This window comes from Microtus ochrogaster, chromosome 1 (assembly GCF_000317375.1).
Source record: "Microtus ochrogaster isolate Prairie Vole_2 chromosome 1, MicOch1.0, whole genome shotgun sequence".
Lineage (NCBI taxonomy): Eukaryota > Metazoa > Chordata > Mammalia > Rodentia > Cricetidae > Microtus > Microtus ochrogaster.
The window spans coordinates 49,151,350-49,166,054 of record NC_022009.1 but is presented as its reverse complement, the minus strand read 5'-3'; the positions used below and the strand labels follow the sequence as shown (position 1 = coordinate 49,166,054).

General features: G+C 47.3%; 1 protein-coding gene and 1 gene segment (V, D, J or C); one reads left to right on the top strand and one right to left on the bottom strand.

Moving 5' to 3' along the window:
• LOC101998540 overlaps positions 1 to 14,705 on the top strand; it is a 698,241-nt gene that overhangs the window by 653,284 nt on the left and 30,252 nt on the right.
• On the bottom strand, positions 1,209 to 3,687 carry LOC101982047 (disintegrin and metalloproteinase domain-containing protein 21-like). The gene has a single exon (XM_005343642.2). The coding sequence runs from the start codon at positions 3,609 to 3,611 to the stop codon at positions 1,341 to 1,343; it is 2,271 nt and encodes a 756-aa protein (XP_005343699.1). The 5' UTR covers positions 3,612 to 3,687; the 3' UTR covers positions 1,209 to 1,340.

Genomic DNA, 14,705 nt, shown 5'->3' with positions numbered 1-14,705 from the left:
GTAGGAGCTTAAAACTGTTCTTGAGCACTGGTCCTAGCATACAGCAGGGCAGGGTTGGGGAGGGGGGCTGGGGGTCTGGGTCGTGCAAAGGAAGGCAGCCCTGCAGAAGGAGCTGGGGGAGGGGGGTTTGTGCTCTCTTCCGGGATAATCCACCCCTGGATAGCACACACTCACCCGTCCAGATGGAATTCCTCAGCACCTAAACAGGGCAGCCCGGTAGCCCAATGATCCGGGGACAAAAGGATGAATGGAGCAAGGGGGGGGGCGGTATCCAGAAGAGCACAGGAAACCTGGCGCACTAGGTGAAGGTGCCTGGGCTCCCTTACAGGGGACCCTGAGGCCTACCTGGTAGGCAGGCACTCACTGCTCTGGGTGGGTAGCCTTAGAGTAGGAGCTTAAAACTGTTCTTGAGCACTGGTCCTAGCATACAGCAGGGCAGGGCTGGGGAGGGGTACTGCGGGGCTGGGTCGTGCAAAAGAAAGACAGCCCTGCAGAAGGAGCTGGGGGAGGGGGTTTGTGCTCTCTTCCGGGACAATCCGCCGCTGGATAGCACACACTCACCTGTCCAGATTGGATTCCTCAGCCCACAACAAAATCTTACAAGCAATATAAGAATTAAAATGTAGCTGCATATCCTTTCACCAGACTGGGTTCTCGGCAATGTTCTGGCAGTGGGGCCCTGGAAAGTCTGTGTCCATAAGGTGTGGGTAGTACACTTAGTGAGTCATGGATCTGTGTTAATGGTGATGTTCTAAACATCAGTTCCCTGGCTTCGTATGGCATGATGCTTCTGGGCTCCTATACAACTTCCTCACCTGGATCCCAAGTCTGCCTTGCTCCCTCCATTCCTCTAAGCTAGGCCACTGAAAATCCTATCCACAAGCTGGAGGAGAGAGGACCACTCACAACATGGTGATAAAGAGTGGGAAAGGGTCAGAGCTCAGGAACCACATTTTATAGTACCATCCTAGATACGTTCTTAAAAGAGAGGTAGACAACTCCCATGAATCCTTAGCCCAAAGACCTAAGTTCAGGACCTAGAGGGTTCCTGACTCAAGGTCTCCTCTGACCAACAAAGGAGCAAGCTTGGTGCAGCTCCAAACAACTTACCAACATTACAAAAGACACCAATTTTTAATTTTGAAAGATGTATTCTAGTGTGAGCATCAGCAACCTATCAAAGACAGGTGGTGTCAGAATTGAATACCTCCTGTGTTCCCAAAAAGTAGACCCAGGCTCTTCAGACCTGTGGAATTGAAGTTTTGCTTGTCTTCTTTCTGACATTTGTATTTTCTTTTCATTTCTCTTTATTTTACAGGATCCAGGAGGCTAACTCATTTTTACCTGGGCATACTGGGTCCAGGTGTATATCCATGCCCACGAAATAAAGCAGCTTGCAAGTCTTCATACTTGATAACCCTAGTAATTGCTACACGAAAGGCTACCCCAAAGAGGAGTGAGCCTACGAAGACATAAATAAGACCAAAGACTATTCTTAAGTATACCACTGGTTCTTGGCTCTGTCTTATCGTGCGCATTTTAAGCGGAAGGGGTCCACTGTCTACACTCCCTCCAGGTCCATCTCCTATGCAGTTTGGAGGGTCCCAACCCACATGACAATGGCAGTTCCGACGGTTATTGCACACTCCTCTGAAATTGCACTTTTCTGGGGTGCAGTCGTAATTCAATTCAGCTAAAGATCCATTGCAAGACCCTCGATCACAGAAATTAGTTTGGGAACAGGGAGTACCATATCTCACACGTCCAACATCTGTTGATTCTGTTGCTCGATGCTCATCGAGCCCAAAACAGGAAAACCCAGAAATAACTGACTGATGGAATGAAACATGTTCCTGCAAGTGTGGAAGGAAGGTGACATTCGTACACTGCAACCTTCCGCACATCTTATCCTTATCAGCACAAGCTGTGAATATGAGGCTTTCTTTTGTTCTCTGACAATGTCCAAATCGATAGCTTCCCTTATTGATGTCATAGCACCTTTTATTTCCTGCGCGGGCACTTACACCGAAGACTTCCTTACAATGTATATTGCGATCGGTGCAGTTTCCTTTATAGCAATACCCCTCTTCTGAGCATGGTGTTCCATCTTGCAGATAAAAGTCTGTTGGGCAAGTGAGTATACTCCCATTACAGTACTCGGGAAGATCACATATGTTCTGGATACTTCTGCAAAGTGTCCCAGAAGGACTGTATGTGCAGTTTACACAGCATGGTTCTTTCTCACAAATGCTACCCTTTGCAAATTTGCAGTTATTCTGACAGCACAGATTTGCATAACATGCTTTGTTTGAGCCACAGTCACATTCCTCACCTAGATCTAGTTTGGAGTTTCCACAAACTCTATAGGTATATGTTCCATTATAATAAGTAGTAAAGTCCGAGAAAAGACATTTCATCTCACCAGGAGTATTGAGTATTTCGTTTAACTCTGCTATGGAACAATTGCTGAAAGCATCTGTTAGCTGAGGAACCTTGAACATAATGCAGGTCGCTCTTCTCTGGCAAAAACAGTAAGTCTCATCATCAAGACTCACACCTATGTTCCTCGCAACACGATTGGTTACCACCATAGACATATATATATAAGATCGTTCATTTTTACCAATAAGAGTTAGGCCATTGGTACTACATACACCACGTGCAATTGGAATAGCTTTGTCATCCATGGGGCCCCAATTGTTAATTAAGCTTGATGCATCAGACCTAAATCTCTGGTAAAAGTTTGACAAATAGTAATTATGAATAGGCCCTCCTGGCATTCTGAAGTCATGTGGAAATGGATCTCTGTGGTTATACACAGATAAGAGCATAACATAGTAACGCAAATTAATGTTGGACATAAAAGTGTCCATTAAGCTGATTAGTGAAAACAAATATCTGGATGTCCTCTCAACAGTCACGGCTATAACATGTACCGAATGGGTGGCTTGAAAATGGCCTTTTATAGCAGCTGGATGTGAAGCGTAGTCTCTACTAGACATTCTGGGAGCCACATTGGAATTTGGTCTAGATAAAGAGGGGCCTGTGCTCTGGTCCAAGTGCTTCCATTGTTTCATAGACCCCACTGCAGCAGAATCAGTTACTACCTGTGAAATAAGGTGCTCAAACCTGTGTGAATCATTGAGGGGTTTGATTTCATAGGCAAGGTCATCCAACATCATGACCCCATCCAGGCCCCCATAGCAAGTATCCAAAGTGACCGTTGATTGAGGGATCCCCTCCAGGTAGCCAATATAATAACAATCTACAGGAAAAAAAGGGTAATCCATCTGTAAAGCTCCTTGGTCATCTTGAGTTGTCAGCAGCAAGTGTCTGGGCCAAATAAGTGTCTTTCTTCGCAGGTGGATGATATGTCTCTGGCCCCTAAAACGCAAGCTGTAGGAGAGCCGTCCTGGTGCTTGAAATCCCTTACCATGGTAGATCTGCTTCCGAGGAATGACCACCTCTGATGAGATGTAACGCCAGGTGGGAGGGCCTTGAAAACACTGGCTGGGAGCCAGGAGCAGCACCCAGAGTGCAACCAGCAAGAGTGGGGCTCTGGGGATCACTGGTCTTTCTACCAGCCTCATGCCCCAGCTCAGAGATAACATCCTGGATGAAGCTAGGCTAAAACCCTTAGTTGTGGTCACTGCCTGGCATGGGAGACACTGGCAGTGGACAAAGGGCTTCTTCAGGCTCTCAGCCCTGCTGGTTACCCAGGCAATTTGAGGAATTATGTAACAGTTACTGGGTGTGGCAGGAGTGAGTCAGGAAATGTTAGCTGAGGTTGAGGTGAAATAGGGTCAAAAGCAACATCTACAAGTTCACCTGGGAGAGAAAAGACAGAAGAAGCCAGAGTGTCTCCTCTGAACAGTCTCAATCCTTTCTGATATTTCCTGACATACAAAATCATGAACACATTTTTAGTCATCTGAATGTATTTGTAACCAATGTTACTCTGGATCTGTTTCTAGAATTCAAATTTTCTTTTTATTTTGCCTTATATTTCTCACATATAAAGGTGAAGGTAAATACTGTGAATATTAGAATTTTAGCACTGACTATTTTTGTTCTCCTAAACACATTTTATTTGAATTTATTGTTAAACTATTTACAAATGGCTTTAACTTTTGGGATATTACTTGAGGGTTTTGTGATTTTCACATGTTGAATTTTCTCAAATACTATATCTTCTGGATGTGGCTCCTGGTTCCAAGCCAGTGTTTTCAAGGCTGCCCTACATGGTGCTATATCTCATGGGAGGTGGGCATTTCTCAGAATAGTGTCTACAACGGTAAGGGATTTCAACATGACAGTTACAGCTGTAATGTTTCAGAACTATAGAATTTTTAAAAATTCCATCCTGTTGAACACTTTATCTCCGACCCTGTGTTAATTCCAGTTGTTACTCCCCTCCAACCCTTAATATATTTCTTTCCTGACCATTGAAATTTCTTCAAGCATGCAGGCTGATCTGTTTTCAGCAGGGATAGCAGTAGCCACCCTTGGTATGAATGTCTAAGAAGTATGCCACATACTTTCCCCAGGTTTATCATTAGTGCCTTCACATCTATTACTTTTGTAGAAGGAAAAGCAACCTCTGGGTTTCTTCCAAAAAGCTCATTGAGGAAAGTAGGAACAGACTAAAATCACTACAGTGTTCCTGACAAGCCCTGACTCAAAACATGACCAAAATCTGCAGCCACATAGATAGATTGTACGGCAGCAGGAATCTTATTTATGAGCAAAACATTGGGTTTTAATGATTCACCTCCTCCGAAAAGTCTTTATCTCCTCTATGTGTACAGGGGGGAAATCCTCTACAGGACCGCTGGAGTCCTGTAGAGAATTGCACCTTCCCAGCTTAAGCAGCCAGCAGGAGGCCATAAATAAGCCTCTGCTTCCCACTGTGGCCACCTACATCACTGCACCTAGTGACACCAGGTGGCTCTTAGCAGAGGGAGGGAGGAAGTGGCTGGATCCCTGTCTGGCTGTGGGAACAGATGAATGCCCTGTCATGAATTAGGGTGAAAGGGATCATGTGCTCTATCATTGGTCACAAATTTGGGGACATGGGCTTATACTGCAGTTTGGGAAAGGCTTCTCAAGGCTCATGACCACCTTATCATTACTCTGAGACTCCTCATATCACCAGGCTGGATTTCCAAGTCCTGTGTGGACATATGACCTCAGCAAGCACCAAGGGGAATTACAACTAAAGAGACAGGTGTTGATGGAGTATCTACACAAGTAGGGAGTGCCAGAGCCAGCGTCTCAAGCCACTCCACAGTCCAACTCCAGGCACAACCATGTGGTTGGTCACAGCATCTTGGAGTCAGAGCGCAAAGGCAGATCACATCAACAGACTACAGCGCATAGACTACAGAGCAGAGCTCAGATGCCTCCTTGTGACCAGATTCATCTTTGCATGATTTGCCTAGACAAACCCAGAGAACTGGCCCCTACCCAGCCAAGTGGGCTCTCAGGTGCAGGTGACAAAAAACAGGCAGAGAAAGATGAGAGGTGAGAGAAGGGAGAAGGACAGAGACAGGAAATATTAAATCTTTATACAGTTCTGTCCCAATCCCTGACCTCTGCTACCCACAGCACAAGTGTTCAAATATCACAGTGTGGGGTGGGGCATAGATAAATGTAATTACTGGTGAAAATAAAGGGACTGAGGTCTGGAGTTTTCATGATGGCTTCAAACACTCAGTACTGACCCAACCCTATCACTGTTCCATTTCCAGCTTCCGATGAACATGTCCTTGTGACATTCAAAGACAGCAGGCTCCCTGCCAAGTCTGTTTAGAAAGAGCCTCACCATTTGTGCTCCTCATGTGCCTCTGTCCCACGTAGACTCTAGTCCTCCAGATCCTCATGTCTTCTCAGTGATTCTGGCCCTGTCTGCTCCGTAGCCACAAACTCCCACCCGTAATGGGATCTCTGTTGACCCATGGTCCTGAATCAATTTGCCTTAAGCAGGTGTTTTGATAGTTTTTCCTCTGTTTCCATACTACAGAAGGGAGTGGGCAAGCAGGAGCTGAGGCATGTCACATCACTCCAAGTACCTTCTCAGTCTCTAGCAATATGCCCCCTTGTTTCCAACACTGCAGCCTCAAGAATCTTCAATTCACTCCTCAAACATGGCCGCTTGAGCTAAAAGTAAATTTGTTAATTATTCCCAACAAGCCAATACACAACTAACATTTCCCAGCTATTCCCATGGAAGCGCTGGTGCATCCCCTACTCTAAGCTTGGCTTACCAGGGCACCTCTGAGATTTCAGCAGTTGTCTTGTTTTTCAACCAGAAAAATCTCCAGCTGCTAAACAGAAAGGCAGAAATATGCAGAACCTTCTGGAAGAGCAGCTCTTGACTGAGTTCAGCAGGGCAGCTTAGGTACCCAGCTTCCTCTGGGCTCAGTTTCTGGCAGTTGCACTGGTCAGGCCTGGTGCTGTGCCCACTTAGCACTCCCACAGTGCCCACCCAGTCCAGAGCTGATGGAAGAGGCAGCAAGAACCTCTAGGCAGACAATGCAAGAGCTGCCTGCACCAGCGAGGTTCTCATTACACTGCAGTCCCACGGTCCAACCACTTTGTACCAGGTCTTCTCACAGCAAACCCACAACCAATGCAGTTGTCAACCCTCAGGCAAGTCCCTCCTCAGCAATGCCAGTAGAACACATGCCACTTGCCACCACGCATTCCAACTCTCAAAAGAAACAAACTCCCTCAAAGCTCCTTCACAGACACAACCAGATTACACAAAGCTTCCAGCAAAAATGAAGCTAGCCCTATGCCATTTCCCAGGACATCCAAGCTGCTGAAACCGACTTGTCAAGTCAGAGAACTGACCACCCAGATAATATTTATGCCTACTCATGAGGCATCTGTAGAAGAGGCTTTCTGGGATGTATTCTCACCTGAGGCATCTATGTTTCCTAAGTCTTAGGAGCATCTTTATGGACGTCATACTCCCCTTCACAATGCCACATCAGGAGAGGAGATCTGTGTCCCTTGCTTTCCACAAGAGGTCAGAATCCTGATGTCAGCCATTACAATCCCCCTGAACTACTTTTAAACAGTAGTCACGGAATCCTCACTGTGGGAAAATGCAGGGCTAGGCTACAATACATCCAAGCATCTGTGAAGGCCTCAAGTCTTCAAGGAAACAAAATCAATCACCAGAAAAAGTAGATTCTGAAACAAGGCTTCTGTGCCACTTGTAGCCTAGACAGTCACTCACTAGTCCTGGATAGGGAAAGCACTGAGAACAGCCCTTTTGCAGCGATAGAGAAGGTGAGCAGTCACTCACATCCAGACAGGGCTTCCTGACTGCCCTGAGCCTGTCTTGGGAACAGTAACAATGATCTCCAAATTTCCCATGTCCCATGAGGGCAGTGGGGCCCCAGCTGGAAGCAAAGCCCATGGAGCACAGGTGGGAAGCAGGTGAGTCAGTACGCTAAGCAGACTTCCCACCTGTGCCCAGGGCCAGAAATGAAAGCCTTTCCAGAGACACCAGGACCCGTCATTCCTGGTTGTTCCTAGCATCAGTTTCACAGGGGCCATTCCTACTCAGACCTTAAAAGGAGATGTGTGCGCCACCACAACCGGCGAGAGAACGCCGCGACGCATGCCTTTAATCACAGGACTCGGGAAGCAGAGGCAGGTGGATCTCTGTGAGTTCGAGACCAGCCTGGTCTACAGAGCTAGTTCCAGGACAGGCTCCAAAGCCACAGAGAAACCCTGTCTCGAAAAACCAAAAAAAAAAAAAAAGGAGATGTGTGGTCACCAGGCCCACAATTGGGGAAGAGAACTGAAAGCTGACACCTCTGTGTTCACTTTGCCTGTGTTACCCCTGATGCCCCAGGTCCAAGCTGAGGATCTATACACAGCCACAGGGTAACTGCCACTATTAAATACCAGACTGGAGAGGAGGGAGCAACGCCTTTAAGGACATTTTGGGAATATAAAATCTGAAAGATAGCACGTAGGACCAAATTAAGATGGAGAGAGACACGAAGTCCGCAACCCAGGCATTAGTAAGAAAACCCCATCCAAGAGCCCTGGCAGACACCAAAGTGGTAGAGGAAGTATAGATCAAGTCTCAGACCCAAAACCAGTCAGGAGCCAACCAGGATCCTACTGGAGAGCTCTGAGTCCTTCAGCTCTGAATCAGAACACATCAGAAGCAACAGCATCTCTACACAGATGTGTCCCTAAGCAAAGCCATGTACCCAAAGACAACACTAGTGATGCAGGACTTTGTGGTGAGTGTGTCACAGTAGGAGTATTGCAAGAAAGAAAGAAAGAAAGAGAGAGAGAGAGAGAGAGAGAGAGAGAGAGAGAGAGAGAGAGAGAGAGATTAGGCTCTCTGCTTACACAGTGGCACAGACTCTGATCCCTGTAAACCTCTGTAGGGCTGGGTACTTGAGTACCATCTGCCAAGCAAGTTGTGAAAATAGACTCTGACCTGAGATCCCTCATAAAGGGCAATATAGAAAGATAGGACAAAGAACATAATTCATTGCAACGGAAAAGGAGAAGCTGTAGATCACTCCAACTTACAAGCAAGGGGAAGGGAAGCAAACCACACTGGGTTTTCACATAGTGTAGGAATAGCAGGGGACTCTGCAGGTTATCCAGCAGGTGGCGCCCAGTACACGAGTGGAGAGTATATACACTTTTGTCTACAACCCACCTTGCATTTATATTATCAATGTAGCACTTGCCACCGAACCTAGCTTAACATTGTGTTGCTATCCACCTAGCCAAGGGCCAGGTGCCTGCCAGGAGAATGCTCAAGTAGTAGACCACATTCTCAGTCCTACCTCAACACAATACAACAGTAATTTCAAGTTAATGTGGACATCACTACACAGAATTTGTGAGGGTGGCCTGAAAGGCAGACCTGCACCAAGTGTCCAGAATGTGGAGCTCAGAAGCAGCCAGCAGAACTTGTCTGACTGGACAGCAGGACAGCCCACCAAGAACTAGCAGGCATTGCTACTGCGCACACTGGAACCTCTCCTCCATCAGCAATGGAGCCCTAAGTGCACCTGCATAATAGTTACACAGCAGCATATCTGCAGCAGCCTCCAACAGAAACAGACAAATGCCCCTCCATGGAAGAACAAAGTCTGTCACATTTGCTCGTGGGAAGCATAAAGAAGGCTTATGAGGGTAGAGCATCACACAGAGCAGCACACTTGGATCAGCTTCATGCTGATGATGAGAAGGAACAACAAGGGAAACAGAAAAATAAGTTCTTTCCATAGGATTCCCTCTCACTCACCCCTGACAATCCTAATGAGCAAAGTCTGAACACTGTTGAGGAGAGAAAGGAAAGCCCATGCCCTGTTCCAGGGTCAGGTCCCTGCTGTCAAGAAGTGGGAAATACCAGGGTGACCCTCAGGAACAGAGGGTGACTAGGCAGGAGACCATTAGAGAAGAGCTGTCATGACATCACATCAGTGCTGTGAAGGGAAGAATAAGAACTTGTAAGAGCAGACAGGGGCCGAAGGGCAGCAGATGCGCCACACAGGCAGACAGGGAGACAACGGGTCTGTAAAGCACAAAGTCTGGATTCTCTTGACATTGCTTGCAGCTTCTGCCCTTTCTCTGCCCACATGTCAGGGTCTCAAGACATCATCACCATCTCCATCAGGGAACAAGGCAGCATGTCAGTCATGAAGCCACTCAGAGACAGGTTTTTCCAGAAGTCCCTGTCATCTCTCCATCAGCAGCCTCCCCAGCACCATCCAGGAAGGATCGCACTGAGAGACTAAGTGATGTAGGAAGGTACAGCTGTGGCAGCACCAGGCCCGGCTTCCCAAGACTTCCTGCAGAGATACAATCACAGGACAGCAGGCTAGACTTCTGCTCAGGATGTCCCTTGAGTCTGCACTGCTGCCTGTGCTGCCACTGGACGCTAGTCCTGCAGATACCAAGGCCCTTCCATAGGCAGGGCTTTTTGTGAAGGGATTTTCTACTGTGTTACTACGGTAGCTACCACAGTGGTATAGCCAGCAGCAAAAACCCACTGGGAACCTGTGGGCCCCAGCAGAGTCGTCAGCTCCAAAAACAGTGGACCTAAAGGAGCAGACACCTCAGAGTCAGTTTCTGATTCTTAACCACTGAGTCCCAGTGATTGATGGTAGCCCCCACATGGCATTTCTCACAAAACACAGAGTTCTCAAAGTACCCTATTATCTGCTCCCAACACCCCCTCTCTCAGAAGCCAGGGATTCCACCAGAAGCCACTTAGTTCTTCACCTGAACCAATATCCCCTTCCTATAGGAAGAGCTCTAGAGATCTTTCTGTAATACTTGGAAACATTCCAAACTAGGGTCAGACAGCCTTAAACAAATAGCCAGAAACCCTCGATTTGGAAATCCTGATCTGGCACTCACAAGAGAAAGTACCTGCACCACAGTCTCATCGGGGGGTCATCAGGCACTTGGGAACTACAGGGTACGTGTGCTTGTTTTTACCTGGACTGATGCAAGACTAATGGGAACAGGTTCCTGAAGTTGGGACTGACTTCTTCTACAATAGGAGCCTGTGGCCGTACAAAGGGCAGAAGGATCTCTCAGACGACTGATCTCCCAGGAAAGGTTCTGTGCCCCACTCCTGGACCATCAGAGATCTGTTAAGGAATGAAATGCCTGTGGTAACCACCCTGAGGCTCCACACCCAGAGGCCCCGCCTTATCCTATTCTGTGGTGGGACTGCCCACTCTGAACTTGTCCTGCCTATGGCTACAGAAGACCAGGGAGACCGTGCCAAAATCTCTCCCTCTGGCTCCTGATGGGGACTTGATTGGCCACTTTGGTTCCTTGGGAGATTACTACTTCTCTCCACGGATCCCTGTCGTGAGAAGCCCCTTGTAGACCCCAGCACATACTCGTTGCCCCCTCTCCTTTCCCTTTGTCTCTCCAGCCATAGAAGCACAGAGAAGGTAGGTTGAGCATGCACATCTCGACCATGAGGTGTGAGGTTGTGTCACTGTGATGTTATAGTGTGTTTCTCACTAAGGCACTAATACCAACAGTGTTTTCGCTGAACTGACCCCCAGGGCCTATGAACCATCCTGTCATTCCTCCAAATATGGCCCAGTGCTGACCACAGGACATCTCCCTGCCACATATCCCATCTGTCCTAGAGCCACGGGGCAGCTATGGGCAGAAAGCCATTACAGGAAGTGCAGAGGGCCCCTGGAGAGGTTTCAGACAAATGAACCATCACAATATGACAGGAGAAGAATTCTGTATGAGCCTCCTTCTCTATGAATACCTTCCACATGGTTCAGGTCAGTTCCAAAAGCCCTGGATCCCTTAACTACACTGGCTAGCCAGGAAAGATATGTGGGACCCTAAGCTGGGCCAGGGGTCTCAGCTTTGAGCCTATACAGTTACAGTAAGTAAGGGTTGATAGCCCCAGGCTCTGGTGTAGCCATACTGTCAGTGCATCTATAAGAGTACCCATGGCATGATCAGGCAGCTGGCCTCTATAGTGCCCCCACCTGACATGATACAACCCCACATAGAGGCAGAGCCATTGTGCAGGTCAGGAAACTTTGATCTTTGCAGAGAAGAACTCAGGGTTGAAGGATTCACACTATAAGGTAAAATAGACGCCAGAAGACACTGAATCCTACCAAAGTGAAGGAGCCACAAGCCAAGAAGTTTCTGCTAGAGTCTGTACCACGGAGAGTTTGGGGAACTTGGCTCCACAGTGACACTCAGAGAGCCGGAAATACACCTAGGCTTTCCTAGAGGAACAAGGCTATCCAGGTGAGCAGATACCTCCTGGAGGCCTCAACACCTCACTCTCAATTCTAAGAGGACAGGAACAATCCAAGTAGGGACATGAGCCAAGATATACATACATACATACATACATACATACATACACACATACACACATACACACATACATACATACACACATACAATACATACACATACACACATACATGCACACACACAAAAAAAAAACATATCACAACTGGAAAGGGAACCCTCTAGCCGTGCCCACTCATGCCATCCCTCCCAGAGTGGAGGACTGAGGACATCTCCTATCAATGTTACCCCCGGGGGACCCTGCTATGAAGATGCCTGGAAGCAGTCAACAGTGGAGGGAATTTGTGCCAGCCTGAGGCACTGTGGTTACTATAGTGGATATACACACAGTGTCATACATCACACATAAAACTTGCCCCAAGGCACCCATTGCTCAGGTTGTGAGGCAAGCTCTGCCTAGAGGTGAAACCCACCATGTCCACTGCTCATCAAGAAGGCTCTGAGGCCCTGAGAGGACTTTGAACAAGTTAGTATCATAGCGGGTATGACTGGAACTACCACTCTAAGAAAAGCAGTGACCAGAACTCAGCCCTCAGACCCAGACTCTGCCTGGCTTTGTGCTAAGCCCAACCACTTACCTGCCCTTGAGTGTCTGCATTCCTTGGTAACTTGGGGTTAGTAATCCTTACTCTGTCATCTTATTTCAGGATTTTCCATCAAAGCTGACCTTTCAGGGGAGACGCTACAGGCACACAGGATCAGTGGGATCCTGCCACCATGATGCGGGCAGGTGACTCCAGGTGTGAGCCTGTAACGTGCAGTAAAGCCTTCAAGAGCAACAGACAGCCCACAGTCCCTGGGACACCATGACACCAAGGACCCAAACTGCCATCTGCTCCACAATGATGGCAACAAAAGCTCTACCTGGTCTGTCCTCCAGTCAGATCTAGAGGGGAAGCTCACAGCAATAGGCATGAGAATCAGCCCTGTGGTGTCAGTACCAATCAGAAATCTTTTCAGAAAGGCTATATGAGTAGCTTTTCAGCAAGTGGAGGTCAAGGTGACGTCAGATACATGGCTGGCGCAAAGGCCCATACTGAAAGAATGCTGCAAAAATACCTGTGCCCCTTTGGACAGTGTACCCAGCCACTGTCATCCCCAAGGAAAGATTCTTCATTAGGTTCCACAATATAGTATACTCCACCTCATACCCACCTGGGGCCCATTCACTGCAGACATTTGGAACCTGGCATAGCTCACCTCCAGACTTGTTTATAAGTCTACAATCTACCCAGTCAGTAAGCCTGAGTCCATCCCAGGAAGGTCTGGATCCTCCAACTATCAGTGGTGACTCTGAGGATCTCTCACCTACCTCCAGCCATGGGTTCCTTATCCAGCAATGATCCCAGAAGATCTACTAGACTACAGCATCCAGTGTGTAGAGATGCTACACACTCACAAACTTACACACCAGATGGGAGAGGAAATGAGAGGAGAGAAAAAGAAAGAGGGGGGAGTAAGAAAGTCAAAACCAGCAGAAGTTAATATCAGCAGTGATATACAAATCCAGAAATCCTTCCTGGAGTGGTAAGAGTCTTTTCTGTATACCAGTGAGATGGCTATTCTTGCATGCTTCCTGCCCATCCTTCTCCCTTGAGCTTTAAGAAGGCTGGAGGTGTTCTAACAGTGTCAGTATAACCTTGCAACTGCCCTACAATGCCACCCCAAACATGGTCCTCCTAGAGTCTTCTGTTTGGTGGTTCTCCACTCCTCTGAAACCACATACATCCTTCCTTCCTTCCCTCCAGTCAAGACCCAGAGCTCTCAGTGCCATACTCAACCCCTGCTTGTACCTTTTAACTTTAGAGTTAAAAGGCAGTACCTTCTCTCACACTGCTCACCCTGATCTACAAGGAAGAAACTGCCAGAGGTTCGAGAAATTTCCTTGATGCCCAAAAGAAAATGATCCCAAACAATCACTGAAGCATGATTTATAAAAACTCAGGGACAAAAATTGGGGTTCAACCTGAAGAGGTAAAGAAGCCAGACACTGGCTCTTACCTCATCCTCAGTCCAAAAATGGCGGACCAGTCTCCAGAAAGCTCAGAAAGAGATCATGACTGTGAGCTGTCTCCTCCTGTTTATAATCCTTTCTAGGGCTGGGATTAAAGGTGTGCACTGCCTGGTTACTATGGCAACTAGTGTGGCTACTAGTATTAAAGGTATATGGTTCTATTGTCAGCTTTGTTTTTATTTTTCATTTATTATTATTATTTTATTTTATTAATTTAAAAATAACAATCCAAATTTCCACTCCCCTCCACTCCTTCTACATACCCTTCCCCCACCTCCTTCCAGTCATAAGAGAGGGCAAGGCACTCTGCCCTGTGGAAAGTCCAAAGCCCATCCCACTACATCTAGGTTGAGTACAGTATACATCCAAAGAGAATATAATCCCAAAAAGCCAGTACATGAAGTAGAGACAAACCCCAGTGCCACTGCATTGGCCCCTCAGTCTGCCCCAACTGTGAGCCACATTCAGAGGGACTAGTTTGATCCCATGCTCATTCACTCCCAGTCCAGTTGGAGTTGGTGAGCTCCTATTAGCTCAGGCACATTGTCTCAGTGGGTGAGCCCCTCATGGTCTTGAACTCCTTGTTCATATTCTCATTCCTTATACTCTTCAAATGGACCTTGAGAGCTCAGTCCAGTGCTCCTATGTAGGTCTCTGCCTCTGTTTCATCTGTTGTTGGACAAAGGTTCTATGGTGGTATTTAAGATAATCATGAGTTAGAAGAGAAAGTGGGAAGTACCCTACAACAGATGGGCACAGGAGATCACTTCCTATGTATAACCCCTGCAGCACAGACATTAAGGGCAACATTGAATAAATGGGACCT